This window comes from Rhinatrema bivittatum, unplaced genomic scaffold (assembly GCF_901001135.1).
Source record: "Rhinatrema bivittatum unplaced genomic scaffold, aRhiBiv1.1, whole genome shotgun sequence".
Lineage (NCBI taxonomy): Eukaryota > Metazoa > Chordata > Amphibia > Gymnophiona > Rhinatrematidae > Rhinatrema > Rhinatrema bivittatum.
This window is the reverse complement of record NW_021820763.1, coordinates 99,687-126,074: the sequence shown is the minus strand read 5'-3', so window position 1 is coordinate 126,074 and position 26,388 is coordinate 99,687. Positions and strand designations below refer to the sequence as shown.

At 48.4% G+C, this 26,388-nt stretch overlaps 1 protein-coding gene across 2 annotated transcripts in view; it reads right to left on the bottom strand.

Moving 5' to 3' along the window:
* LOC115082093 (interferon-related developmental regulator 2-like) overlaps positions 1–26,388 on the bottom strand; it is a 99,184-nt gene that overhangs the window by 49,500 nt on the left and 23,296 nt on the right. For both annotated transcript variants that reach the window (XM_029586358.1, XM_029586359.1), the window contains 2 exons: positions 7,227–7,351; positions 1,107–1,264 (listed from right to left, as the gene is read on the bottom strand). In XM_029586358.1, coding sequence (XP_029442218.1) covers positions 1,107–1,264; positions 7,227–7,351 — 283 coding nt within the window. The remainder of the gene's footprint in view (positions 1–1,106; positions 1,265–7,226; positions 7,352–26,388) is intronic.

The window sequence follows — 26,388 nt, the reverse complement described above, 5'->3', positions numbered from 1 at the left end:
ACATCAGAAGACATCCCTTGAAGTGCTCATCAATTTCTCTCTGTTTGCAACTACTAGCTAGGGCACCAATCCAAACATGCCAAGTATGGTTGAGCCACTCATACATGCCAAAAACAAGGGGGGGGGCGCGCGTTCAGGTCCCTTTTATTCTCTTCCTTTGGCAATTGGCTTGAAACTTCCACAAACCTTGTTCTACTGTAAGGACTGATTCAGCTAAGTGTATGTTCCTGTGTGTGCTCAGGTTCTAGAGCAGAAAACCCCAGTTTTACCTAATTTATGAAGCTGTACAGAATGACCTAGAGTTTCCATTTACATATCAAAGACACAAGATGATAATCTGAACACAACTTACTGCCAAGCATGACTGAGAACACACATTGTGCAGCATGGATGTACAAATGGCTGTGTGTATGCTTCTACTATCCTGGGACCCTCTTGTAATCAAGCTAACTGGTCTAAAGCTGCCTAAAAAGACTATCTCCAATACGACAATCTATGTCAGCTTTGCTTCTGCCTTTATTATGGATCCCAGTGCTGTGACTAACAACATGATGGTGCTTAATCAGAAAGCAGCCTCTGCCCCAGCCTGAAGGGTGAGAGGGGAACTGGTTTCCTGGGTTCTGCCCCACACTATGATTTTTGGCAAATCACTCTGGGGGAAGATTTCAGAGGCCTTGCAGATGCTTCTCCCCTGCAGACTTTTGTTTCTAATTTTCAAAGAGAAACCACCTGGTCAAGTCTCTGAAAATGAGCATAAAATCCATTCACTACAGATTCTGCACCCACTATTTGCATGAGTGGCCGAAAAGCGGCAAAATAATGTACGCATTCTCAAAATCTCAAGTGCACGTGCACTTTTACTCTTTCAACCTAAGCACCCTCAACCCCCAGGAATGCCTCATTATAATCTAGTCTACACACTGTGGAAGAGGGCAATTTTCAGACAAGCCAATTTACCTGGGCAAATAGCTTTGAAAATTGCTCTTTTCATTGTCTTGTGCCTCACTCTGCCTGGCTGCAGAGATAACTTTGTGCTTTCTCTTTCCAAACACGTGGCAGGAGGAGCCGGGATGTGGTATAGGTATCAGGTGGTAGGTTCTACTTACACTCTGTCGAGCGAGGGGACTGGCTGTGGTATCGCTCAGGATACTGATGAGAATCTGCTTCAAGCTGCGGAAGACCTCTTCTCCCTCGGGTCCAGAGCCCATCTGAAGGCACAGCAGGATCAGAACTGTAGCAGCAAGAGATTGTTCCTCCCCCTTCCCTGCAAGCATTGAGAGAGAAGACACCTATAATACACAGAGCTAAAGCTATGCCTGAACAACAGTACTCAAAAGAGGAGAATGAAACCCTGTCTATCAATCATGAGGCTGCAGAAGAGAAGCAACACCCAGGGCCGATGCAACCCTGCTTCCTGCGAGAGGCAGCACGAGCTGAAGTCTGGCCTGAGAGAGTCGCCACAGGTGAGGTGAGGTGGGGACGGACGGACCAGGTTACCTCACAGCTGGCTGTCAGTGCCTGTGAGGGAGAGAGAGAAGCACTGGCCGGAGCTCAGGAGGGAGAAGGGGTGGGGGAACGCGTACACGGTCACCTCTCACAGTTGTCATTCAGCCGGCGGCAGTGGCAGCTCAGCAGCTGCTGGCGGGATCCTGGAAAAGCTCTGGGGTACAAAGGAGAAACACAGCAAAATCTGCGGGATCATGCATTTCTCTCTCTACCTCCAGCAGATGGTAGAGGTGCTAACCCTGCAGTACTGACTGGATATTTTAAGGAAGATTGCTCCCAGAGGTGAAAGGCTCCTGCAGAAGGGTCGTCCCTCGGATTGAGCCAGGCAAACGGGGGGTTGGATGCCCCTGGCCAGCTTCAGCCCGCGACTCTGGGACCCCCTGACAGCCAGTGGTCTGGTTCCCTCAGTGGGCCCGAAGCCTCTCCGCTGGCCCAGGAGCAGGGAAGTACCCTTACGTTTGTTTTGTGCTTTCCTGTGTATCTCGGCCTTTAATTTTAAAGTTTTGTTGTAAAACAAAAAAAAACCAGTCACCGGCAGCTGTCTGTTTTTGCAACAGCAGAAGCATGTGGCAGGCTGTGCGGCCTAGCAGGCTGAAATCCTCGGCGAGATCGGGTGCAGGCCGGGCAGTAAGTGGGCGGTTCGGGGGATTATTAGGAGGAGAGTGGTCGGGACAGTTTCACTCCGGTGGGAGGCTGTACTCCCGAACGTGCCGCATGGTTTTCAGTCGTGGCAGAGGCCTGTTCACCGCGCCGGCAGGAAATTCTTGGGGGAGTGCGCCCTCTTAAGGGTTTGACAGCTGCTGTGTGGTGCACCTCTCCCCCTCGCGATCCAGGCCGCGGGAAAGCGCAGCAAGCATAGGATTGCCTGTTTGGATTTTTATTTTGCCTTGCTTTATTTCTTGGTGCTTGTTATGACAGACAAGCAGCTCAGAGAGACCTGCAGGGCCTGTGGTAGCCCATTGGTCAGACTGAATGACCTCCTCCTCTGCACGGAGTGTGCTGGAGGGGGGGGTTTGAAATGCAAGCAAAGCCGGGGAGGCATTCGTGGACCGCGGCGGTGGCGCTGGGATCACAGGAGGGAGTGGCTATGTCCGCAGAAGCGGAGCCGGATAGGGGTGTCTTCTCCCCAGGGGTCCCTGCCGCTCCTGTCTCCCATTGTTCAACCTAGGGAAAAGGTCCAGATGTCTCGGGCCCTAGCAGCCCCAAGCGCCCTTCAGGAGCCCCAGGGGAGTTTTCACCCGAATTCGTACTTTTACTGCACGAGGCCTTCCTGGCTAGGCAGGCAGCTAAGTGCGGTGTCACAGACGGCCTGACTGGTTCGGCAAAGCGGGGGAAGGTCCTCCCTAAAGGTTCCAAGGGCCCGCAAACTCTGCCGAGGGACAGCTAGCGCGATTATAATCGGACTCGGAAGATTCCGATGAGTCTAAGCAGGAGGATGAGGTCTCCTCTGAGGCCGATCAGGATGGGGTCCCAATTGGCGGTCCCCTTCTAGACCATGGAGGGTCTGGAGGCTGAAGGCGATGATCTGCGGGTGATCCGGCTTTTCAAGAGAGAGGAGCTTCGCCCACTTATACCTCAGGTGTTGGAGGAGCTGGAGATTAAGCTCACCCTGGAGGATTCAGATGCTGAAGGGGTTAATCCAGTTCTGGATGGCCTACAGAGACCCCCCAGCACTTTCCCAATTCTGAAGAAAATCCAGAAATTTATCAACCGAGAGTGGGATTTCCCCGACTCGGGTCTGCAAGTTGGCAGAGCGATGACCAAGCTTTATCCGATTCTGCAGGACCATCTGAACATTCTCAAGGTCCCGAAGGTGGATGAGACAGTTTCGGCAGTCACTAAGACGACCACTATTCCGGTGGCTGGAGCTTCCGCTCTGAAGGATGTTCAGGATCGGAAGTTGGAAGTGCATCTCAAGCGAGCTTTTGAGGTCCTAGGGCTCAGCCTGCGAGCGGCAGTATGTGCAAGTCTGATGCAGCGGGCCTGTTTGTGTTGGATCCAGAAGCCGCAGGAGCAGTCGACCTCCGGGACTCTTTCCCCAGTCCAGGCATCCCGTCTGGAGGCAGGAGTTGCCTATGGCGTGGATGCCTTGTATGACCTGGTGAGAACCACGGCCCACGCTATGGTGTCGGTGGTGGCGTCCAGATGACACTTGTGGCTACACAACTGGTCAACAGATCTGTCATCAAAATCGCAGCTCTGTAACCTGCCCTTTCAAGGGAAACTGCTGTTTGGTGAGGACCTTGATTGTCTGAAGTCGCTGGGAGAGACAAAGGGCAATAGGCTGCTAGAGGATTGAAAGTCTGGCTGGAAGCCTCTCTCTTCTCGGCTTCGCTTTCGGGAGTCCAGATGTTTTCGGCCTCGGCCCCAAGACAGCCCTTGCACAGGCAACAGTCCTTTCGAGTGGCTGGAAGGTCATTTAGAGGCGGATCCACCCAGGGTGCGGGAGGCAATAAGTCCTCACAATGAGATCCGGCAGGTCCACTCCTAGTCTCTGGTAATCGGGGGTAGGCTGGCCCGTTTCTACAGGGAGTGGACCAAGATCACTTCCGACTGGTGGGTGTTGAGCGTGGTGAGAAACAGCTACGCCTTAGAATTTTCTCGTCCACTGCGGTTGGTCTTTCTGGAGTTGCATTGTCTTTCCTGAAGCAAGCGGGCAGCGGTCCAGGAAACGCTTCAGCAGTTGTTAAGTCTGGAGGTGGTTGTACCGGTGCCAGTGTCCGAACAGGGACAAGGCAGATATTCCATCTATTTCGTGGTGCCCAAGAAGGAAGGCACGTTCCGACCTATCCTAGACCTGAGGAAAGTCAACCAGAGTTTGAAGGTATCACGTTTCTGGATGGCGACGCACACCGTAATTGCGGTGGTACGGAGAGGAGAGTTTTTGGCGTCTCTGGATCTCACCGAGGCTTATCTGCATATCCCCATCCGTCAGGAGCACCAGACGTTTCTCAGATTCATGGCTCTGGGACAGCATTATCATTTTCAAGCGCTACCTTTCGGGCTGGCCACTACCCCACGGACCTTTACAAAGGTGATGGTGGTAGTGGTGGCAGCGCTGTGACAGGAGGGATTGCTGGTGCATCCGTACTTGGACAATTGGCTGATATGGGCGAAGTCACTAGAGGAATGTGTGCGGTCCGTGGACCGAGTGCGGTCGCTCCTGGAATCTCTAGGCTGGGTTATCAATGTGGAGAAGAGCCATCTGGTCTCCTCCCGTTCCCTTGAATACTTGAGAGCCCGTTTCGACACCCAGCGGAGCAGAGTGTTTCTTACAGACGACAGAGTGAACAAAATTCAGGGGCAGATAGCGTGTCTGCTTCGTCTACAGGTACAGAGGGTCTGGGATTACTTACAGGTCATGGGCTCGATGCTGTCCACATTGGAAATGGTGCCCTGGGCGTTTGCCCATTTGAGGCCTCTGCAGAGAGCCTTGTTGTACCCGTTGGAATCCTCTGTCGCAACAATATTTCCTGCCCCTGGCTCTGACGAAGTCGGCCAGGGCCAGTCTGGCCTGGTGGATGACGCAGAACAATTTGGAGAAGGGGATGCCCCTCGAGGTCACGTATTGAGTGGTGGTCACCATGGATGCAAGTCTTCGGGGCTGGGGGACAGTTTGTCTGGGCAGGTCTGCTCAGGGCCTTTGGTCGACATCAGAACAGACATGGTCCATCAATTGCCTGGAGATGAGAGCGGCGTGCTGAGCTCTGGAGCCGTTTCTACCCTTGGTCCGCGATTGGGTGGTGCGAGTTTTCTCGGACAATTCGACCCAATGGTAGCTTAGATCAACTGCCAGGAGGGAACCAAGAGTTCCACAGTAGCACAGGAGGCTCAGCTGCTGTTCGAGTGGGCAGAGCTTCATCTCGATGGAATCGCCACTTCCCATGTGGCAGGAGTCAACAAAATCCAGGCGGATTACCTGAGCCAGCAGCAGTTGGATCCGGGGGAGTGGAACTCTGAGGGCCTGGGAGCTTCTCTGCGAATGGTGAGGAACCCTGCAGTTTGATCTCATGGCAACAAGTCTCAATACCAAGACGCAAAGGTTCTTTAGCTGCCGGAGGGAGTCTGGGGCGGTGGGGCTCGATGCCCTCGTATGTCTGTGGCCGACCGGAGTCCTCCTGTACGTCTTTCCTCCGTGGCCACTGATAGCAAAGGTATTCAGGCGTGTAGAGGCCACGCGGGGTCAGTGATTCTGGTGGCTCCGGAATGGTCTCGCCGTCTGTGGTTCTGGTGCGGCTGGCAGTGGACGGACCACTACGCCTGACCCATTTGCCGGATCTCCTGCATCAGGGTCCTATATTTTCCTATCTGGAGGATCGCTTTTGTCTCGCGGCCTGGCTTTTGAGAGGAGGCGATTGCGCTTGAGGGGGTATTCGGAACCAGTAATTACCACGCTGCTCAAAGCGAGACGCCCTGCTACCTCTTTAGCCTATTCCAGGGTATGGAAGGTATTTAGAGACCTGGTGTGGACAACAGGGATTGGACTCTCTTCAGGAGTCGGTGTCCCATATTTTGTCTTTTTTGCAGATGGGTTTATCCAAAGGATTAGCCCATAGTTCCCTTCGGGTCCAGGTTTCCACTATGGGTTGTCTCAGAGGGAGAGTCCAGGGGAAGGCCTTGGCATCCCATCCGGATGTGGTACGTTTTCTACGAGGAGTCAAACATCTCCGTCCATCTCTGTATTGCATTTGTCCGGAATGGAATCTTAATCTCATGCTATGGGTCCTTTGCGAGGAGCCGTTCGAGCCTCTGAATTGGGTATCTTTGAAGATCCTGGCTCTGAAGACTGTCTTTTTGGTAGCTATCTGTTTGGCTAGAAGGATTTCGGAATTGCAGACGCTTTTGTGCTGTGATCAGTTTCTCCGGATATCGTTCGATACAGTGTCCTTGCGTATGGTACCTTCATTTCTTCCTAAAGTGGTGTCGGTTTTTCATGTAAACCAATCAGTGGAGTTGCCCGGGTTTCCGGATTGGGCTCGGGATCCCTCGATGGGACGAGAGCTTCACCTTTTGGATGGGAGATGGGTGGTGTTACATTACTTGAAAGTCACTAACGCTTTTCGTCGTTCTGATCATTTGTTCGTCCTGTTCGAGGGGGCAAAAAAGGGCAAAAAGGCATCTAAGGCTTCTTTGTCTCGTTGGTTGAAAGAGACTATCTCTGCAGCTTATGAATCAAAAGGAAGAACGGTTCAGTGGGTCTTAGAGCACATTCGACTTGAGTTCAGGCGACGTCCTGGGCTGAGTGTCAGCTGGTGTCTCCCCAAGAGATCTGTAGAGCTGCGGTGTGGTCTTCATTGCACACTTTTTTACCAAGCATTACAGTTTGGATGTGCGGGCCCTGGAGGCAGCCCCTTTTGGGGAGAGCGTTCTTCGAGCGGGTCTTTCGGGTTCCTGCCCAGTGTAAGAGGGCTTTGGTACATCCCGCTTGTCTGGACTGATCTGGGTATGTTCAGGAAAGATAGGAATATATGAAAAAATGGGAACTGCAGGTTCTGCCACCTTCATCTGCTGGAGACAGAGAAATACTGAAGGGATGCAGGCTGAGCACTGTCCTGATACAGGATACCCTTTGAGTTTTTCTTTGTCTCCTCCATCTGTTGGAAAGGAGGATCAACCCACTGTTTGGACTGATCTGGGTACGTACAGGGAACAGGCAATTTCCTTTTTCCAATTTTACAGCTCCCAGTCAGATTCTCAGCAACTTGGGATGGTGGACGTACCTTTCTTTAGGCAGCGTTCCAGCGCATCAGTGAGGGTCAGCCGTCGCTCCAGCAGAAAGTCATACAGGATTCTGGAAGAGAATGCCAGCCGCAGGCTCTCCAATGCCATCTGCCGAGTTTTGGCACTGAAAGAGAAACAGGGTGATGTATCACCACAGCTCTGCAAAACCGGATGGTAGGGTCTCCACATACTGTGCACATCAGCAATTTTCAAAATGTTCAATGCAGATCGCCCATATACATATAGAAATTCTAAGACATCCATAATACAAACTAAACAAAAATTTTAAAAGTGACAAATGTATATTAATAACCATGCAAAATCCATTGATAATCATAAAAACGCCTGACTAAACGCAGGAACTTTGTCAATTTCTTTCCAAAGAATAAAGGATCAGCTTTGACACACAATTCAGGTAGTAAATTATTCCAGGGGTTGGATCAGCTATGAAGAATGCCCATATCTAATCTCATTACGCTTATACTCATAGCATGATGGCACTACAAGTAAATTCAATTAGCTGAGTGTAAAGTATGTTTAGGTATGCAAAAGGATAGTATATTAGCTGAGCTATTTGTGCCAAAGTGTATAATTTTGAGGATCAAAGTTTAAGGCCTTGAACTGGGACCGCTATTCCATAGACAGCCAGGGCACCTCTTAGTTTTGGAGTAATGGAGAAATTACTTACCTGATAATTTTGTTTTCCTTAATGTAGGCAGATGGTCTCAGGACCAATGGGTATTGTGCTCTTCTGCTAGCAGATGGGAGATTGAGTCAGATTTCAAAGCTGACGTCGCTCTAGATATACCCCTGCAGTAACCTCAGCTCTTCAGTATTCTCTTTGAAAAGCCATTGAGGATATATCTTTGCTTAAATAACGTGATTAAACTTGAGTAAAACTTGAACTGGTTCAACTAATTTCCAAACTGGAGACCGCCAGTGCACTCCACCAATCAACGCCGACACCGGACAAACTGTGGGTGTTGAACTAGGGGTAGGCCATGGCTTACCTGTATTTGTTTAGTCTCAAGGTTTGTTATCAGAGGTTCTCCTTTTCGGGGGCAGCCGTGGGCGGGATACTGAGTCCATCTGTCTATACTAAGGAAAACAAAATTATCAGGTAAGTAATTTCTCCATTTCCTAGTGTGTAGCCAGATGGACTCAGGACCAATGGGATGTACAAAAGCTACTCCCGGACAGGGCAGGAGGCTGCCCATGACCCACTTAATACTGTCCTTGCGAAGGCCGCGTCTTCCTGGGCCTGAACATCCAAGTGATAGAACCTGGAGAAGATGTGTATGGAGGACCACGTCGCTGCCCGACAGATCTTGGCAGGCGACAGCAACTTGGTTTCTGCCCAGGAGACTGCCTGGGCCCTCGCAGAATGAGCTTTAACCTGTAGAGGTAAGGGCTTTCCTGCCTCTATGTAGGCAGCCTTGATTATTTATTTTATCCAGTGGGTTATGGTCGCCCGCGAGGCCGCTTCTCCTTGTTTCTTCCCGCTGTGAAGAATGAACAAGCGGTCCATTTTGCGCACCAGTTCCAATCTTTCCAGGTATCGCACCAGGAGTCTGCAGACATTCAGGTGGTGAAGAAAGCATTAGTTTTCTGAGTCCTTATGTTCATCTAGAGCTGGTAGAGAGATGGTTTGGTTCAAGTGAAACTCGGAAACCACTTTCGGAAGGAAGGAGGGGACAGTGCACAGTTGTATGGTTCCAGGTGTGAACTTAAGGAACGGTTCCCGACAGGATAGAGCCTGTAGTTCAGAGATGAAACGAGCTGAACACATTGCCACCAGGAATGCAGTTTTCAATGTTAAGAGGCGTAGTGACAGGCCGTGTGCTTGTCTGAAGGAAGCCCCAGCTAGGAAGTATAATACTAGACTGAGATTCCATAGAGGCACCGGTCACTTTAGGGGTGGTCAAAGTTGTTTGACCCCTTTCAGGAAGCAGGACAAGTCTGGATGGGTTGATAGCCTGATACTGTCCACTTCTGCTCTGAAGCAGGCCAGTGCGGCTACTTGGACCTTGAGGGAGTTGAGTGACAACACCTTCTTCATACAGTCCTGTAGGAACTCCAGAATCATGGGGATCTTGGCTGTCCACGGGAGAATCCTACGGTCCTCACACCAGGCTTCGAATACTCTCCAGATCCATATGTATGACAGGGATGTGGAGAACTTGCGTGCTCGGAGCAGGGCGTCAATCACGGCCTTTGAGTAACCGTGCTTCTTCATGTGAGTCCTCTCAAGGGCCAGACTGTAAGAGAGAATAGAGATGGATCTTCATGGACTCCCATAAGGAGTCTTTGCATGTCTGCTTACCATGGTCGTCTTGGCCAATCTGGGGCAATTAGTAGAACTAGTCCCCTGTGATGTTCTATCTTGCGGATGATCCTGCCCAGTAGTGGCCATGGGGGGGGGAGAAAGCGTACAAGTAAGTCTTCCTCTGGCCAAGTCTAGACGAGAGCCTCAATTCCTTCCTGCTGAGGAATTCTGCTGAGACGTTGTCTCTTCCTGCGATGTGGGAGGCCGAGATTCCTTATAGGTTTATCTCCGCCCATGCCATGAGAGGGTCTATCTTCAGAGACACCTGCGGGCTCTTGGTTCCTCCCTGTCGGTTGATGTAAGCAACTGTTGTCGCGTTGTCCGACATTACTTGAATTGCTTTGCCTCTGAGTCTGTGGCTGAATCGCAGGCTCGCTAGTCTGACTGCTTGAGCTTCCAGGCGGTTTATGTTCCATTCCCCCTCTTCCTTGTTCCATTGTCTCTGGATCGTCAGTTCCTGACAGTGGGCTCCCCCCACCCTCGCAGGCTCGCATCCGTGGTGAGCAAGATCCAGTTCGGTGGGGATAGGCTTACTCCTCTGCTTAGGTGGTCTTCCTGTAGCTACCAATGGAGCTGAGACCATACTTCTGCTGATAGTTGGAGCGAATTGAGTAGTCCCAGGACAGTGGGTTCCATCGTGACAGTAATGCACAATGGCACAGTCGCATATAGGCCCTTGCCCACAGGACGACCTCTAGGGTTGATGCCATGAGGCCTAGGACTTGAAGATAGTCCCATACTTTGGGGCGTGCATTGGACATCAACCGTCGTAATTGTTCCATCAGCTTCCTTCTCCTTGGAGGAGGAAGACTTTGTTCTGTTTGGTGTCGAAACGGGCCCCCAGGTACTCTAGCGATTGAGAGGGATGCAGACTGCTCTTGCCCGTGTTCACGACCAAACAGAGTTCCTGCAGTAGGCTCTTGACTCTGCTGGTCAACTGCCGGCTCTCTTCCGAAGACTTTGCCCTGATTAGCCAATCGTCCAGGTAAGGGTGTACCAGAATCCCTTCCTTTGTCAATGTTGCCGCCACGACCACCATGATTTTGGTGAAAGTTCTGGGGGCGGTTGCTAGGCCGAAGGGTAGCACTCGGAACTGGTAATGGTGACCCAGTATTGCAAAGCACAGGAAGCGCTGGTGATTCTGATGGATTGGGATGTGAAGGTAGGCTTCGGAAAGATCCAGGGAGGTTAGAAACTCTCCTGGTTGTACTGCCATTATTACGGAGTGAAGTGTTTCCATGTGGAAGTGCAGAACCAGCAAGATGACGGTTGATGTTCTTGAGGTCCAAGATGGGCCGGAATGATCCTTCCTTTTTGGGAACGATAAAATAAATGGAATAGCACTCCGTATTTTGTTGGGGCATGGGAACCGGAGTTATTGCCTTCAGACTGAGTAGTCTTGTTACAGTGGTTTCTACTGCCAGTCTCTTCGAGTGGGAGTGGCAGGGTGACATCATAAATTTGTCTCGAGGGATGCTGTGGAACTCCAGAGAGTAACCTTCTTGAACAATGTTTAGAACCCATTTGGCTGACGTTATCTCGACCCATCTTTTGTAGAAGAGGGTAAGTCGACTCCCTATATCCTCTTCCTGTGGCTGGGTCGGCCCATTCTCATTGTGGAGCATGGCTGGAGCCTGCCCCTGGGTCTGCTCCCTTCTTGGTCTGTCTGTTCCGAAAGGGCTGGGACCTTCCGGAGGCACGAGGTGCCTGGAACTGCGAGTTCCTGTAGGGTCTAAAGCACTGCGATCCTCTGCCCTTGTTTCTTCTGGGGGAGGGACGCTGAGATCTTTTATTCCTAATCTTTCGGTAGCTGAGGCACTGGGGATTTGCCCCATTTGCTGGCTAACTTTTCCATTTCGCTTCTGAACAAGAGAGATCCTTTAAAAGGCATTCTTGTGAGATTCGCTTTAGATGTCGCATCCGCAGACCAATTCCGTAGCCATAGTTGTCTTCTGGCTGCCACTACAGAGGCAATGCCCCTGGCTGAGGTGCGCACCAGGTCTGAGCTTGTGTCCATGAGGAAGGCTGCTGCAGGTTCCATCGTCTCACTGGTATACGTTCCGGAGTTATTTGCCTCTCTTGAGAAGAGCAGGCAGAAACGTGCCACCAGTGCGCAGCACGAAGCAATCTGCAGTGTCATTGCTGTTGCGAAGGCCTGCTTAAGGATGGATTCCATTCGTCTGTCCCGAGTGTCCTTCAATGCAGCCCCTCCCTCAACAGGAATCATTGTTCGCTTTGAGACGGCACAGACCATAGCGTCCACTTTCGGGAAATGAAGGCGTTACTGGTCACTGGTTCTAGAGGGTATAGGGCTTCCAAGACCCGACCCCCTTTGAAGCTGGCCTCCAGGGCATCCCATTCCAGGTCAATCAGTTCCTGGACGGCTTCCATCATTGCCCCTCCTTGGTTCTAATCACTGAGATATAACATCTATTCTTTTCTCAACAATTCTGCCAAAACCCTCCCTGTACTGAATTTATAAAACAGACCGTACATTTGCTTTTTGTGTTAACAATAAAGGTTCATCCTAGGAACCTGCAGTAGTTTGTTTTTGTCAAGACTCTTGAATAGAACGCATATGCAGTCACCTTAATTTCTGAATACCCTGGCAAAAGTGTTGAATACAAGCATCTTTTTTTCTCTTTCCAGCCAAATATGCAATGATTTACTCTCCAAGCACCATTTATTTATTTTATTTATTTATTGAGTTTTATATACCGTCATTCGGATTCATCATAAAGCCATCATAACGGTTTACAAAAATACGAAGGTTACAATGTTAAGGGGATTAACAGGGTTTCAAAAAAGGTTCAAACAATTGTTAAATATAGGATAATCATATGCTAGTTAGTTACTGTTCTGTTTTACGTTTCATTTCTTGGTTATAATCTATAATTGAGATATGTTCATTTATTCATTTAATCTTCAGGATGGAGTGGAGGGTGAAGATGTTGTGTTGTTCATTGGGTGAGCTGGTATGCTTTGTTGAACAACCATGTTTTTAGATCTTTTTTGAATGTTTTTAGATTTTCTTGGGTTCTGAGTTCAGTTGGTAGGGAGTTCCAGAGTTTTGGGCTACCTAGAGATGCTGCTCTCTTTTGGGTTGAGGTGAGTGATTGGAACGCGTAGGTGGTGTTTTTAGAAGTCCCTTATTTGCAGATCTTAGGTTTCTGTTTGGGGTATGTAGTTTTATAGAGGAGCTTAGCCAATTTTCTTGTTTTTCATACATAATTTTATGAAGGATGAATAGTACTTTGTATTCAATCCTGAATCTTATTGGTAGCCAATGTAGTGAAATAAGTGTTGGCGTGATGTGGTCATGCTTCTTGGACCAGTGAGGATTCTTGCAGCTGCGTTCTGTAGGATCTGGAGTGGGCGAATAGTGTTTAGAGGTAAGTTGAAAAGGAGTGAGTTACAGTAATCTACGTTGGAGAAAATTAGTGATTGAAGGACTGGTCTGAAGTCATTATTGGAAAGAAAAGGTTTTAAGTGACGGAGTCTTTGATTTTTGTTGTGATATGGTTTTTGAAGGAAAGTTCTCTGTCAATTATTACTCCGAGGTTGCGAGCATGATTGCTTGGAGGTATAGCCGTATTTTGGTTCATTAGGTTGAGAGGTGGTATTTGAGGAGAGTTGTTCCTTCTGTCTAATAAGATCATTTCAGTCTTGTCGAAGTTGAGGATGAGTTTTAAGTTGGTTAGTATTTCCTTTATATTGTTTAGGTGAGTTGCTGTTGATTTGTAAGTTTCTTCTAGTGATTTTTTTATTGGGATTAATATTTGAATATCAGCAGCATAGATGAAATGGGTCAGATTGAGATTTGATAGGAAGTGGCATAATGGGAGTAGATAGATGTTAAAGAGTGTCGCTGACAGAGCGGATCCCTGGGGAACTCCAGTGTTTAGATTGATTTTCATTGAGAGGGAATCATTGAGTAGCACTTGGTAGGATCTTTGTGACAGGTAAGAAGAGAACCATTGTAGGGTTGTTTCTTTAACTCCAATTTCGGATAACGGTCAATCATGATGGCGTGGTTTACTGTATCGAAGGCTGCAGATAGGTCGAGTAGGATTAGAAGGTAGCTGTTGCCTTTTTCAAAACCTTTGGGTACGAAGTCGTTCATTGCTAGTAGTAGCGTCTCAGTGTTCAGTTGTTTTCTGAAGCCAAACTGAGCGGGTGGCAGGATGTTGTTTTCTTCTAGGTGGTCAGTGAGTCGTGTGTGGACAACTTTCTCATTGATTTTGGCAATGAATGGGAGGTTTGATATGGGTCGGTAGTTCAGTGGGTTTTCAGGATCGAGATTATTCTTTTTCAGAATGGGTTTGATGATTGCCGATTTTAAGCATTCTGGGTAGTTTCCTTCCGTGAGTGAGAGAGGTTTACGATTTCAGTTATCGTCTTAGTTATTGGTGGTTCAAGATTTTTTATCGTTGTAATGGGTATGGCGTCAATAGGCTGTTTGGCTGGGTTCATTTTTCTAATGATCATTTGGACTTCCAAAGAAGATGCTGTTTCAAAGTTGGGTCAGCTTTTTGTTTGAATGTTTGGTATTTTCTGGTCTTGTGAATCATTTTTTAGGTTGTTCTTTATGAGGATTTTGATTTTTTCATTTAAGAAGTCTGTGAAGTCATTACTAGTGATCTTTGATGTTGATTGTGGTTGATCATCGTAAGATGATTTGGTTAGACTTTTTACTATGTTGAAGAGCATCTTAGGGTTTTGTTGGTATTTGTTTATTGTGTTAGTGTAGAAGTCTTTTTTTGTTTTATGGATGAATTTTTTGTATTCTGCTAGTTGTGTTCTGTATGTGTTTAGTAGTGTGGATGTTTTGTTGTTTCTCCATGATTTCTCTTTTTTTCTGAGTTTCCGTTTGGCTGCTCTGATATTTTCATTATATCAGGGGTTCTGATTTTTTAACCATTTCCAAGAAAATGAAGCACCAACTCCCACACTGACAAACTAAAGAGTAGCAAATCACCTGGACCGGATGGCATGCATCCCAGGGTTCTGAAGGAACTAAAAAATGAAATTTCAGCTCTATTAGTTAAAATTTGTAACCTATCATTAAAATCATCCATTACATCTGAAGACTGGAGGGTGGCCAATGTAACCCCAATATTTAAAAAGGGCTCCAGGGGCGATCCAGGAAACTCTAGACCAGTGAGCCTGACTTCAGTGCCGAGAAAAATAGTGGAAACTATTCTAAAGATCAAAATCGCAGAGCATATCGAAAGATATGGTTTAATGAAACAGTCAGGATGGATTTACGCAAAGGAAATCTTGGCTCACAAATTGCTTCATTTTTTTTGAAGGGGTTGAAAAACATGTGGATAAAGGTGAACTGGTAGATGTAGTGTATTTAGATTTTCAGAAGGCGTTGTCAAAGTCCCTCATGAGAGGCTTCTAAGAAAACTAAAAAGTAATGGGATAGGAGGTGACGCCTTTTGTGGATTACAAACTGGTTAAAAGACAGGAAACAGAGCCTAGGATTAAATGATCAATTTTCTCAGTGGAAAGGGCTAAACAGTGGAGTGCCTCAGGGATCTATACTTGGACCAGTGCTTTTCAATACATTTATAAATGATCTGAAAGGAATAAGACAAGTGAGGTAATTAAATTTGCAGATGAATCAAAATTATTCAGAGTAGTTAAATCACAAGCAGATTGTGATAAATTGCTGGACCACCCTGCGAGACTGGAAGATTGGGCATCCAAATGGCAGATGAAATTTAATGTGGACAAGGGCAAGGAGATGCATATAGGGAAAAATAACCCATACTGTAGTTACATGATGTTAGGCTCCATATTAGCAACTACCACCCAGGAAAAAGATCTAGGCATCATAGTGGATAATACATTGAAATAGTTGACTCTGTGTGCTATGGCAGTCAAAAAAGCAAACAGAATGTTGGGAATTATTAGGAAGGGAATGGTGAATAAAACGGAGGATGTAAGAATGCCTCTGTATCTCTCCATGGTGAGACTGCACCTTGAGTACTGTGTACAATTCTGGCCACCGCATCTCAAAAAATGATATAGTTGCACTGGAGAAAATACAGAGAAGGGCGATCAAAATGATAAAGGGGAATGGAACAGCTTCCCTATGAGGAAAGGCTAAAGAAGTTAAGGCTATTCAGCTTGGAGAAGAGACGGCTGAGGGGGGATATGATAGAGGTCTTTAAAATCATGAAAGGTCTAGAAGTTATGCACATTAGGTGCACAAGGGCCGGCCCCGCACAGTGCGTACCGGCGGACAATGGGGGAAAATGGCACCAACAAAACCGCGCGCAAGATGGCGGTGCTGCCGCAGGCCACCATATGGAGTGCCCACCAAGCCTGAAGCAGGGCCTAGCCCATTTGGGGCCGCTAAACCTGCTCGGAAACCCCTTTCCTTCGCACTATTGGGTTCGAGAACGACGTTGGTATGGTTTGCCAAGCAAGGAAACCTGAGGAAAGAAAGACTTACCAAAGCCCTTCCATGATTCTGGATAAGAAGAGTTCTTCTCTACTTAACCAGGATCAGCACTTACTGACTGAACAGAGAAGGTCTCCGGCTGCTGGAGGGCTTTGGCCGTCACCGCCACATTTTGCTTCCTGCACCTTTTGCCTTTCAGCTGCTTCAGCAGCAAAGTCCACGCTGGGAACCGGCTACCGGACCAAGGCAAACCTCTGAGGGATCTCGGAAATCGCCTCAGGAATTCTCAACTTGGGGAGGGACCCTTCGGTATCACCGTAGGAGAGCGGGACTATCTTTTCCAATTTAAAAGTAGAAATTTGAAGGTAAAATTTCCTCATCTAAAGAGTACCTTGTTCCCGATAGGAGAGACAATCCACATCTGCTAGGAGATGGAGAAATAACTGAATGGCTGAGGTCATTGCAGGGGTATATCTAGGGTGACGTCAGCTATCAGGGGAGCACATAACCCATTGGTCCTGAGTCCATCTGGCTACACACTAGCAAATCAGCTATTTACTCTTTCAGATGATAGAAGGACTAGGGGGCCCTCCATGAAGTTAGCAAGTAACTCATTTAAAACTAATCGAGAAAATTATTTTTTACTCGGCGTACAATTAAGCTGTGGAATTTGCTGCCAGAGGATATGGCTAGGGCAGTTAGTGTAGCTGGGTTTAAAAAAGGTTTGGATAAGTTCTTGAAGGAGAAGTCCACTATCTGCTATTAATCAAATTGAGTACTGGAATAGCCACTGCTATTACTGGCATCAGTAGCATGGGATCTACTTAGTGTTTTGGTTTTTGCCAGGTACTTGTAGCCTGGATTAGCCATTGTTGGAAACAAGATGCTGGGCTTGATGGATCCTTGGTCTGACCTATTATGGCAATTTCATATGTTCTTATATTCTTATCTCCGTACAATAACTGTTCCAGGCCACAGACAAAAAATTCTGAAAACTCTTGATCATAAAATAAATTAGGATCCATTCTCCAAGAGTGCACACCACAACACTTAACTTCAGAGAAATAACAGAATGATCAGAAAGCACATTTTCAATCATGTTAGACAACAGTATTTGCAAAGATGGCATTAGAAATGAGAAAATAATCTAAACGAGAATAAACTCCATGAGGAGCAGAATAAAAGGTATAATCATATTCTTCTGGGTGTAAGACAAGCCAAATATCCATTAACTGCAGCTCAGATGCAAGAAAGTTAATATCCCTACTATTCTACTCTAACGCCTCTGCGGGATTACAATCAATTCTACGACCAGCTATAATGTTAAAGTCTCCCCCAATTATGATATGGCAATCAGAACAGAGAGACAATCTGGACAAAACCTTTTATAATCGTTATTTTCAATATTTCATCCAGCATATTTTTGTATTCACCACTGAACAGACCAAAACCACGCATTCACTGCCCTTGTGAGTCTCAGTGGGCCTTTCCTCAATAAAGGAAAAGCTCTTTCCAATCGAGACAGCAACTCCACAGTGCCTATTAGAAATGTAGGAAAAGGCGCACTATCCTACCCAACCTCTGCACAATTTTACAGACTCCTTTTTTTTCCAGAAGTGTCTCCTGCACAAACACAATATCTGCTTTCAATTTCCTAAGCACTAATCAAAAAGGCACCAGCACACAGTGCAGTCCCTGGCCTACAGAACCCTCCAGCTAGGTCTTCCAAGGCACTTAATCTCCATGGCATATGGTACCATCCATCACTTTAATCCCAAAACCCCAACCACACATACAAACACTCCAACCAATACCATCCCAACCCGTCATCACAAATATACCTCTTCCTGCCTCTAGCTGCACTACCCCAAAATACACATAGCAAGAATGCAAGCCCCTGAATTATTCCCCCCCCCACATTAACATCCAAGCATTAACAGAGAGATTACATGCTCTTTGATGTGTTACAGCCCAATTCAACAATCTCCATCATGAGGAATACACAAAAAGGTAAACACCAAACACAAAAATTAAAAAACAAAAGGAAAAAAATGCAGACCAGCGTGGACCCAGTGGACAAGTCTACCCACCAAACGTATTAAAAAAAAAAAAAAAAAAAAAAGACAGTGAACAACCTAAATGTTGTTCCACAGATCAATGGTTCCAAATAAAAATGTTCAACAACTAATCCCTAGAAAAGTGAATACAAACTCTGGCCACTGCAGCATCAAGCAATTCTCAAAGAGTACAAGTTCAACCCACTCAAATGTAAAACCTGCTTTAAGCCCAGGAAGATCCCAAAAGAGGGAGGAGAAGAGAAGAACACAAGGAAACATTTCCAGAACAGTTACTTTCTTCCACAGCAATGTCGCCTATTTGGAGCAGCATTGAGGTCGCTCGCACCCTCTACGCAGCGCATTTCAGAGCACTGAAAAAGGAAAATTGGTTCTTACCTGCTAATTTTCGTTCCTGTAGTACCACGGATCAGTCCAGATGCCTGGGCTCATACTTCCCTGCCAGCAGGAGACAGAGAAAAAAGACTTGCCTGAACCTGCTATATAAAGCCTAGTGCCACCTGCAGTTCCCCAGTATCTATCTGTACCCAAGCAAAAAAACTACAATGTCCAAAACAATGAAACCCTAGAAAATAATCAAACTTCAAACTTTTTGTCAACATGAAACCTAAACAGGCTGCTATGAATCTGTACACATAAGACAAAAACTACAGCTGAGCGAGCGACACTTCACCTCCAGGAAAAAAACGGGCGGGTTCTGGACTGATCCGTGGTACTACAGGAAGGAAAATTAGCGGGTAAGAACCAATTTTCCTTTCCATGTATGTACCTGGATCAGTCCAGACGCCTGGGATGTACCAAAGCTTCCCTAAATGGGATGGGACCTGGAGAGTCCCGCTTGCAGAACACTCTTGCCAAAAGAAGGAGAATTAGAAGCCCCCAAATCCAGATGATAGTGTCACGCAAAAGTATGTAAGGATTTCCAAGTTACAGCTCTGCAAATCTCCTGAGGAGATAAGAGTTGCGCCTCCACCCAGGACGTCGCCTGACACTGTAGAATGAGCGCGTAAGCCGTCCGGCAACTGCCAGCCAGCAGTAATGTAAGTGGAACCTATAGCTTCCTTCAACCAGCGTGCTATAGTAGCCTTGGAAGCTTTAGACCCTCGGCTTGCGCCACTCCACAAAAACAAACAGATGATCGGATCTCCTGAAATCATTAGTAACTTCTAGATAGCGCAAAAGAGCTTGACGAACATCTAATCTCTTGAGTTCTCTCGCAATGGGAGCAGACTCCTCCCTCTCCAGAAAAGTGGGAAGCTCCACCGTCTGGTTCACATGAAACGCGGATACGACCTTAGGTAAAAAGGAAGGCACAGTCCTCAATGAGACACCAGAGACTGAAATCTGGAGGAATGGATCCAGACAGGACAAAGCTTGTAATTCCGAAATCTGCCTAGCCAAATAGACTGCTACCAGAAAAACCACCTTGAGAGTCAAGTCCTTCAGCATTGTCCATCGTAAAGGCTCGAACAGCACTGAACAAAGACCCCGTAGAACAAGATTCTGGTTCCAGGGTGGACACACCCTCTGAACTGGAGGCCTCAAAATTCCTGGTTCCTCTGAGGAACCTTATCACATCCGGATGAGCTGAAATAGCGGAATCCCCAACTTTACCTCGCAGATAGCCCAAGGCTGCCACTTGAACTCTAAGGGAACTTGGAGATAAACCCTTAGCGAAACCTTCCTGCAGAAAAGACAAAATCTCGGGGATGGAGCACCGAAGGGTGATAACCCCATGAGGACTCGAGCACCCACGAGACTGACGTAAGCTAGATTAGTAGATTGCCTTCTGGCCCGAAATAAAATGGTTACGACTGACTCCGGATATCCTTTACTCCTTAACCTCCGCCTCTCAAAAGCCAAGTCGCTACACAATAATGATCGACCTGGTCGGAAAATACGGGACCCTGCCGGAGCAGACCTTTGAGATGTCCCAAACGAAGCGGACCGTCTACTGTCATGTTGATGAGATCCGCAAACCACAGATGCAGAGGCCACTCTGACACAACCAGAATCTCTTCCCTGTGATGTCTCTCGATGTGACAACACCCTTCCGACCAAAGACCAAGGAGGGAACACAAAGTAGAACCCCCTGTGGCCAAGGCAGAACCAGCATGTCGACGCCTTTGGCCCCGGGCTGCCTCCTTCGACTGAAGAAGCGTACCGCTTTGGCATTCTGATGAGTTGCCATCAAATCTACGTGAGGAAACCCCCAACATCTCTGAATGAGCTGCATCGTGGTATCCGCCAACTCCCACTCTCCTGGATCTAGGCAAGTGCGACTGAGAAAATCCACCTGGACATTTTCGATGCCAGCTATGTGAGACAGCTATACGCTCTAGATAGGCTTCCGCCCAATGCATTAAGAGCTGAGCCTCGTGATCTACCGCCTGACTCCTGGTACCGCCCTGCTGGTTGATATATGCCACTGCCGCACTGTCAGACAGGATCCGAACAGAGCGCCCTTTCTCTAGTGGTAAGAGCTCCCGCAACGCAAGCCGCACTGCTTTGGTTTCCAGACAGTTGATAGACCATGCAGATTCTTTCGTAGACCAAATGCCCTGGACGGAATGGCTCTGGCATTGGTCGTCGTCACCACCACCCAATCCGTGGCCTCGAGGTCCATTCCGCGGAGAAGACTGGCCAACTGAAGCCACCAAGCTAGACTCTCCCTGGCCTCCCCATCCAGGGGTAGAGGCAGGTAAAATTCCTCTGAGTTCGGCTTCCAACATGCCAAAAGCGCCCTCTGCAATGGCCTCATATGGAGAAAAGCCCAGGGAACCAACTCCAGGGCTGAAATCATGGACCCTAAGACCTGCAAGTAATCCCATACTCTGGGAATTTGTAATTGCAGCTACCAAACTCGCTTCTGAAGAGATAGCACCCTTTCTTCCGACAAACACTTTGCTTAATCAGGTGTCAAACCTCGCCCCCAGATAGATTAGGGACTGTGTCAGGGTCAAATGACTCTTGGCCGTGTTCACCACCCAGCCGAGAGTGGAGAACATTGCAAACCTTGCGAATTGACTGCTGACATAGATCTGCCGATTTCGCTCTGATCAGCCAGTCATCTAGATATGGATGTACCAGGAGACCTTCCTTCCGAAGCGCTGCTGCTACCACCACCATCACACTTTGGTGAAAGTGCATGGGGCTGGGGCCAGAATGAAAGGAAGTGCCCTGAACTGAAAATGCTGTCCCAGGATCATGAAGCGAAGAAAATGTTGGGACTCCGATTGAAATGGAATGTGCAGATAGGCTTCCATAAGGTCCAGAGAAGCCAGGAATTCCCCCTTGCGAACCGCAGCTATCACCGAACGCAAGGTCTCCATCCATAAGCGGGGAACTTTGAGGGCAGTATTCACTCTCTTCAAATTTAGAATGGGCCAAAACGTGCCCTCCTTCTTTGGGACCACAAAATAAATGGAGTAGCGTCCTTTTCGGAGCTCCACCGAAGGCACTGGTATGACCACCCCCAATTCCTGAAGGCGGCCTAAGGTCTCATGCACCATCTCCCGCTTGCGCTCCTGGTCCGCATGGAGAAACTAGAAATAGATCCCAAACGGACCGAGCAAATTCTAACACGTAGCTGTGTCTTATTATACTGAGAACCCACTGATACTGCGTGATGTTGGCCCACTGGTCATAAAACTGTGTCAAGGGACCTCCTATAATAGGAATGACGGAGTGGACCGGCCTCGCCTCACTGTGAGGACTTGCCACCAACTGCAGATCCTTCTGCAGCACCCCTAAATGGCCCTCGGGCCCCTCAAAAGGACTGCCTCCAAGAATGCCCACTAGGAGAAAAAGACCTCTGAGGAGCAGAGGAAGCCTGCATCGGCCGAAATCTCCTGTCGATTCGGAGACGCGAACGAGTCTGAAAAAGCTTGTTTGCTTTAGGCTGGTCCTCCGGTAACCGTAGTTGCTTATTCTCCCCAAGCAACTGAACCAGTTGCACAAAGTCGTCCCCAAACAACAGACGCCCCTTGAATGGCAAAGAGCCTAACTGCATCTTAGAGGAGATGTCCGCCGATCAATTACGCAACCACAACAACCGTCTGGCCATGACTGCTGAAGCCATAGCTCTGGAGGATGTACGCACCAAATCATAGAGGGCATCTGCCCCAAACGCAACCGCCGCCTCTATACGCTTAACACTATCCAATTGCTCTCCAGACTTCGGGAGCAGATCCTGAAACTGCTGCACCCTATGGAGACAAGCCCGCTGCATAAAGCTTGAGCAAATCGCCACACGCAAACTCAGTGCCGAGACCTCAAAGATCTGCTTGAGGTGAACCTTGAATACTGTGTACAATTCTGGTCGCCACATCTCAAAAAAGATATAGTTGCGATGGAGAAGGTGCAGAGAAGGGCAACCAAAATGATAAAGGGGATGGAACAGCTCCCCTATGAGGAAAGGCTGAAGAGGTTAGGGCTGTTCAGCTTGGAGAAGAGACAGCTGATGGGGGATATTATAGAGGTCTTTAAGATCATGAGATGTCTTGAACGAGTAGATGTGAATCGGTTATTTACACTTTTGAATAATAGAAGGACTAGGGGGCATTCCATGAAGTTAGTAAGTAGCACATTTAAGACTAATCAGAGAAAATTCGAGTTCACTTAGGGAATAGCCACTGCTATTAATTGCATCAGTAGCATAGGATCTTCTTAATGTTTAGGTAATTGCCAGGTTCTTGTGGCCTGGTTTGGCCACTGTTGAAAACAGGATGCTGGGCTTGATGGACCCTTGGTCTGACCTAGCATGGCAATTTTTTATGTTCTTAACCTCCAATTTCCAGTCTTGCATATCTTTCAATGCCACGGATCCCACCAAGGAAATGGTGGTCAGCTTAGTCACTGCGGACACTGCCGTATCGTCCTTAGGAAGGACAAAACACTCCAAGACCTCTTCTGGGAGGGGATAGAGCTTCCCCAAGGTTCTCCCCACCTTCAGTGTGTTGCGTCCGGTCGCAGACGGCTGCGACCTCTCTGCCTCACCTCTCTTCTGCCTTTCTCCTCCTCCCTAGGGAAGATGGCTGCCTCCGCTGCTGTTTGCCAAACCCCTCGGTGTCTCCAAGCCAGCATGGGCGTCCCCATCCGCCATGCTTCTTCTTGAGGCCCCTAGGGCGTGCGCGCGCACTCTGACTGCATTCTTAACCACGTCAAGGCGGGAACCTCGGGGACGGCCCCACCGCATGACGCCAGTACCTCCAGGTATTTAAGCCTCCACTCCGCTCTATTTCAATGACTTAGCAAGGACTTCGGTTTTGCTACTCTGACCGCTTCTAAGCTGTTCACTTGGATTCTACTCTACCCTCCGGGGTATCTCGCTCCTACTGAAGCTCTGAGTACCCGCGCCTCCGGGGCTCCTCGCTTCTACTCGCCCTGCGGGGTGATCTACCTACCTACCAGGACACTCGCCCCTTGGGGGTCCTGTCTGCTTTCTTCCAGGTAACCCTTGGTGATCCTAGGTACTCGCTCCTCGAGGGCCTATTCAGCTCAGGGTATCCTGCATCTTGGACCACAGGTCCTCCTCTTCATTCTAATACCGAAAGAAGATATCAGCGTTGCTCCGCTGTAAGTACCACTACACTCCAGCTCTCCTCATTCCACCCTTCAGGTTCTCAGCCTAAATGCTCTCTGGAATGCTACGGGACCTCCGCTACATCTGGGTGAGGCTATCAACTATAGAGACTATCTGAAGCTTCACTGAGTTATCGCTGGACTACAGCACTGTCCGTTCCTTGGGCAAGAATCATCTATTCAACAGCAGTATAATAAAGCTTTCTTTCCTCAATGTCTGCTTACTCCGAGTCTAGCCTATCGTTGTGGTCCCCCATGGGGCCCCTCCCCGTGGGAGGAGTCATCGCCACAACGACCAAGGGTCCACAATATGCCACAAACCCAACAGAGTGAAGCATCAGGCATCCCCAACTCAGCTTCCACCAACTTCTTAACCGCCTTATAGTACGGGAAGGAACTGGGGGACCTCTTACCCCATCCAGGACGGGATCCTCTTCCTCAAAATCTGGGACACTTTGGGGCATTTTAACTCCCAACACCTGAAAGGCTAAGGGCAGCAACACCTCAAATTCCTCCCTTCGGAACAGGCGGACCTCCTTAGTATTCTCGGATCCAAGACTAGGGATCTCTGGATCATCTCCCAGCAAAGTATCCCCAAACGCCAGTGCCCCTTGACCTGCCGGTACCCCCGGGTCCTCAGGAGCATCACCGGAGTCACCAAGGCCCCCTCTGACACAGCGTCCTGCTGCAGGAGGTATCTGAAACCTCTCAGCGGAGGGCAATGAAGGCCTGACCTCCAAAGCGAGTCCTGGACCCAGCAGCAAACTTCCCAGAGTCCGGCCAGCATTAAGGCCGACTCCACACCCAGGCTGTTTGCTGGCCAAAAAAGCCTCATGGAAAAGAAGATCTCTGGGGAAAAACTCCTAACAGCCCCAGCACACTCAGAATTAGCAGCAGCACCAGGCCCAGTCACTGTATCCACCCCCTCCAGGCCCCCCTGACCAACCCCAAAGTCGGAACGGGCCGGAGATAATGGAGGAAGACGTTCCCCCACCCTCCCCGATGGCACGGGAACTGCTGCCGAAAAATCCAAGATGGCCACCATTTCTGCGCCCTCGGAGGAGGAATCAGTACCCTGGTCAGCGCTGCGGCCGAAAATAGCCCCCGAATCGCCGGATGCACGACGCTGTTTCGCCGGTGGAAGAGCTCCAGATGAGCCCTCCCCACCCTCCGAGCAAGCCGCGCAGAGACCGGCCCGATTTAAGCGTGACTGCACCGAGCCACAGGCTCAGCACGCTGTACCATGGGCCATTCTGAGGGAGGGAAGAAAAAATACTGCCGTGAGTAAAAAAGCAAGGGGAAAGGACCCCCACAGAAAAAAAAAAAACCAACCTGTCCCACCCCGGAACTGACCTTACTAGGGGGAAGTCGCCCTCGGGGCTGTGCTGCCGTCTGCCAGAAAACAAAACAGCCTGTGAATCTTTTTTTTGAAACTTTATAGAAAATACACAGAGATAAACCCTGTCTAAAAGGAACAGACAGTCTCAGGTAAAAGGGAATGAAAAAATTCCTGGGGAGCCTGCAACTGCCTGGGCGACCTCATGAGGGAGGGATCTGGACAACCAGATGTACACCCCACAGGCGCACAGACGGGCTCACAAAAGGGAACAATCCCCAGCCCCTTTGCCTCTACCGGACGGGGTAGGACTCACAAGGAATCCGTAGAAAAAAAATCAAAAACCCCCGGGATAAAGGCTCAAAAGAAAAACGTTAAAAGCCAAAAAATGAGCAGAACTGCAGGTAGAGCACCCTGTGCCATCTGCCAGAGACAGAGACAATACTGGGGAACTGCAGGTGGCACTAGGCTTTATGTAGCAGGTTCAGGCAAGTTTTTTTTTCTCTGTCTCCTCCTGCTGGCAGGGATGTATGAGCCCAGGCATCTGGACTGATCCGGGTACATACAGGGAACAGAATAGAACGCCTCTGCTGGGCTCATTGGTTAGCAGGCGAAAAGTCCATGAAGACCCAGTGTAGGACTGCAAACGAGGAACTCCATTCATCCTATCAAAACTTCATGAGACAGAGCTGCCCATGGGATGCGACTGCTGCCATTTTAAAACCAAGAGTATACAGTAAAAGAGAAACAGCACTGTACCCATACAGCACACAAATTAAAACAAAACCAAAAAAACCCGCAGTCTTTGTCCCCATGTTAGAGCAGGGCCAAATTTGAGTAAATCCAGGCCCCCCATTCACCACACTGCCAACAGTTTCCCACCTTGTTCACAAAGGCTGCGATCTCAGACTTGACGCTAAAAGTCTTAGCAGAACTTAGATACATAACTTATTTTAGCAGGGATCTGCAGCTGGGAACGGATTCCTTCATTAAACAATGTAATGCAGTATGGGGTAGTTTCCCGTCGTTCAGAAATTATCTCCACGAACGACAGTATATAAAAACATCTTTTTACCTTGGCTGAGAAGTTAGAGAACAAAAGGCGAGAGTCCTCATAGTCATTGTCCCATTTCCTATGGAAAGCGGACATGATCTCCACTCTGTCTACATAACTGATGATCCTCATGCTCACTGGTCTCCGTTTATTAGCATCTTCCTACACCCACTCGAATGGGATGAGTGCACGTCCACAACTAGACCCAGCTGTTCCAGCAAGCGTTTTTTTCAGAAAGGTCTATTAGATCTGAAAATCCTCAATCAATCTAATGTGGCACCTCCTGGAACTATTCTCAAGATCTTCCACTTTGTCTTCCAAAAGCATATTAGTTTCCAGTAACTGAGATACATGCGTTGGTAGCTCTGTCAT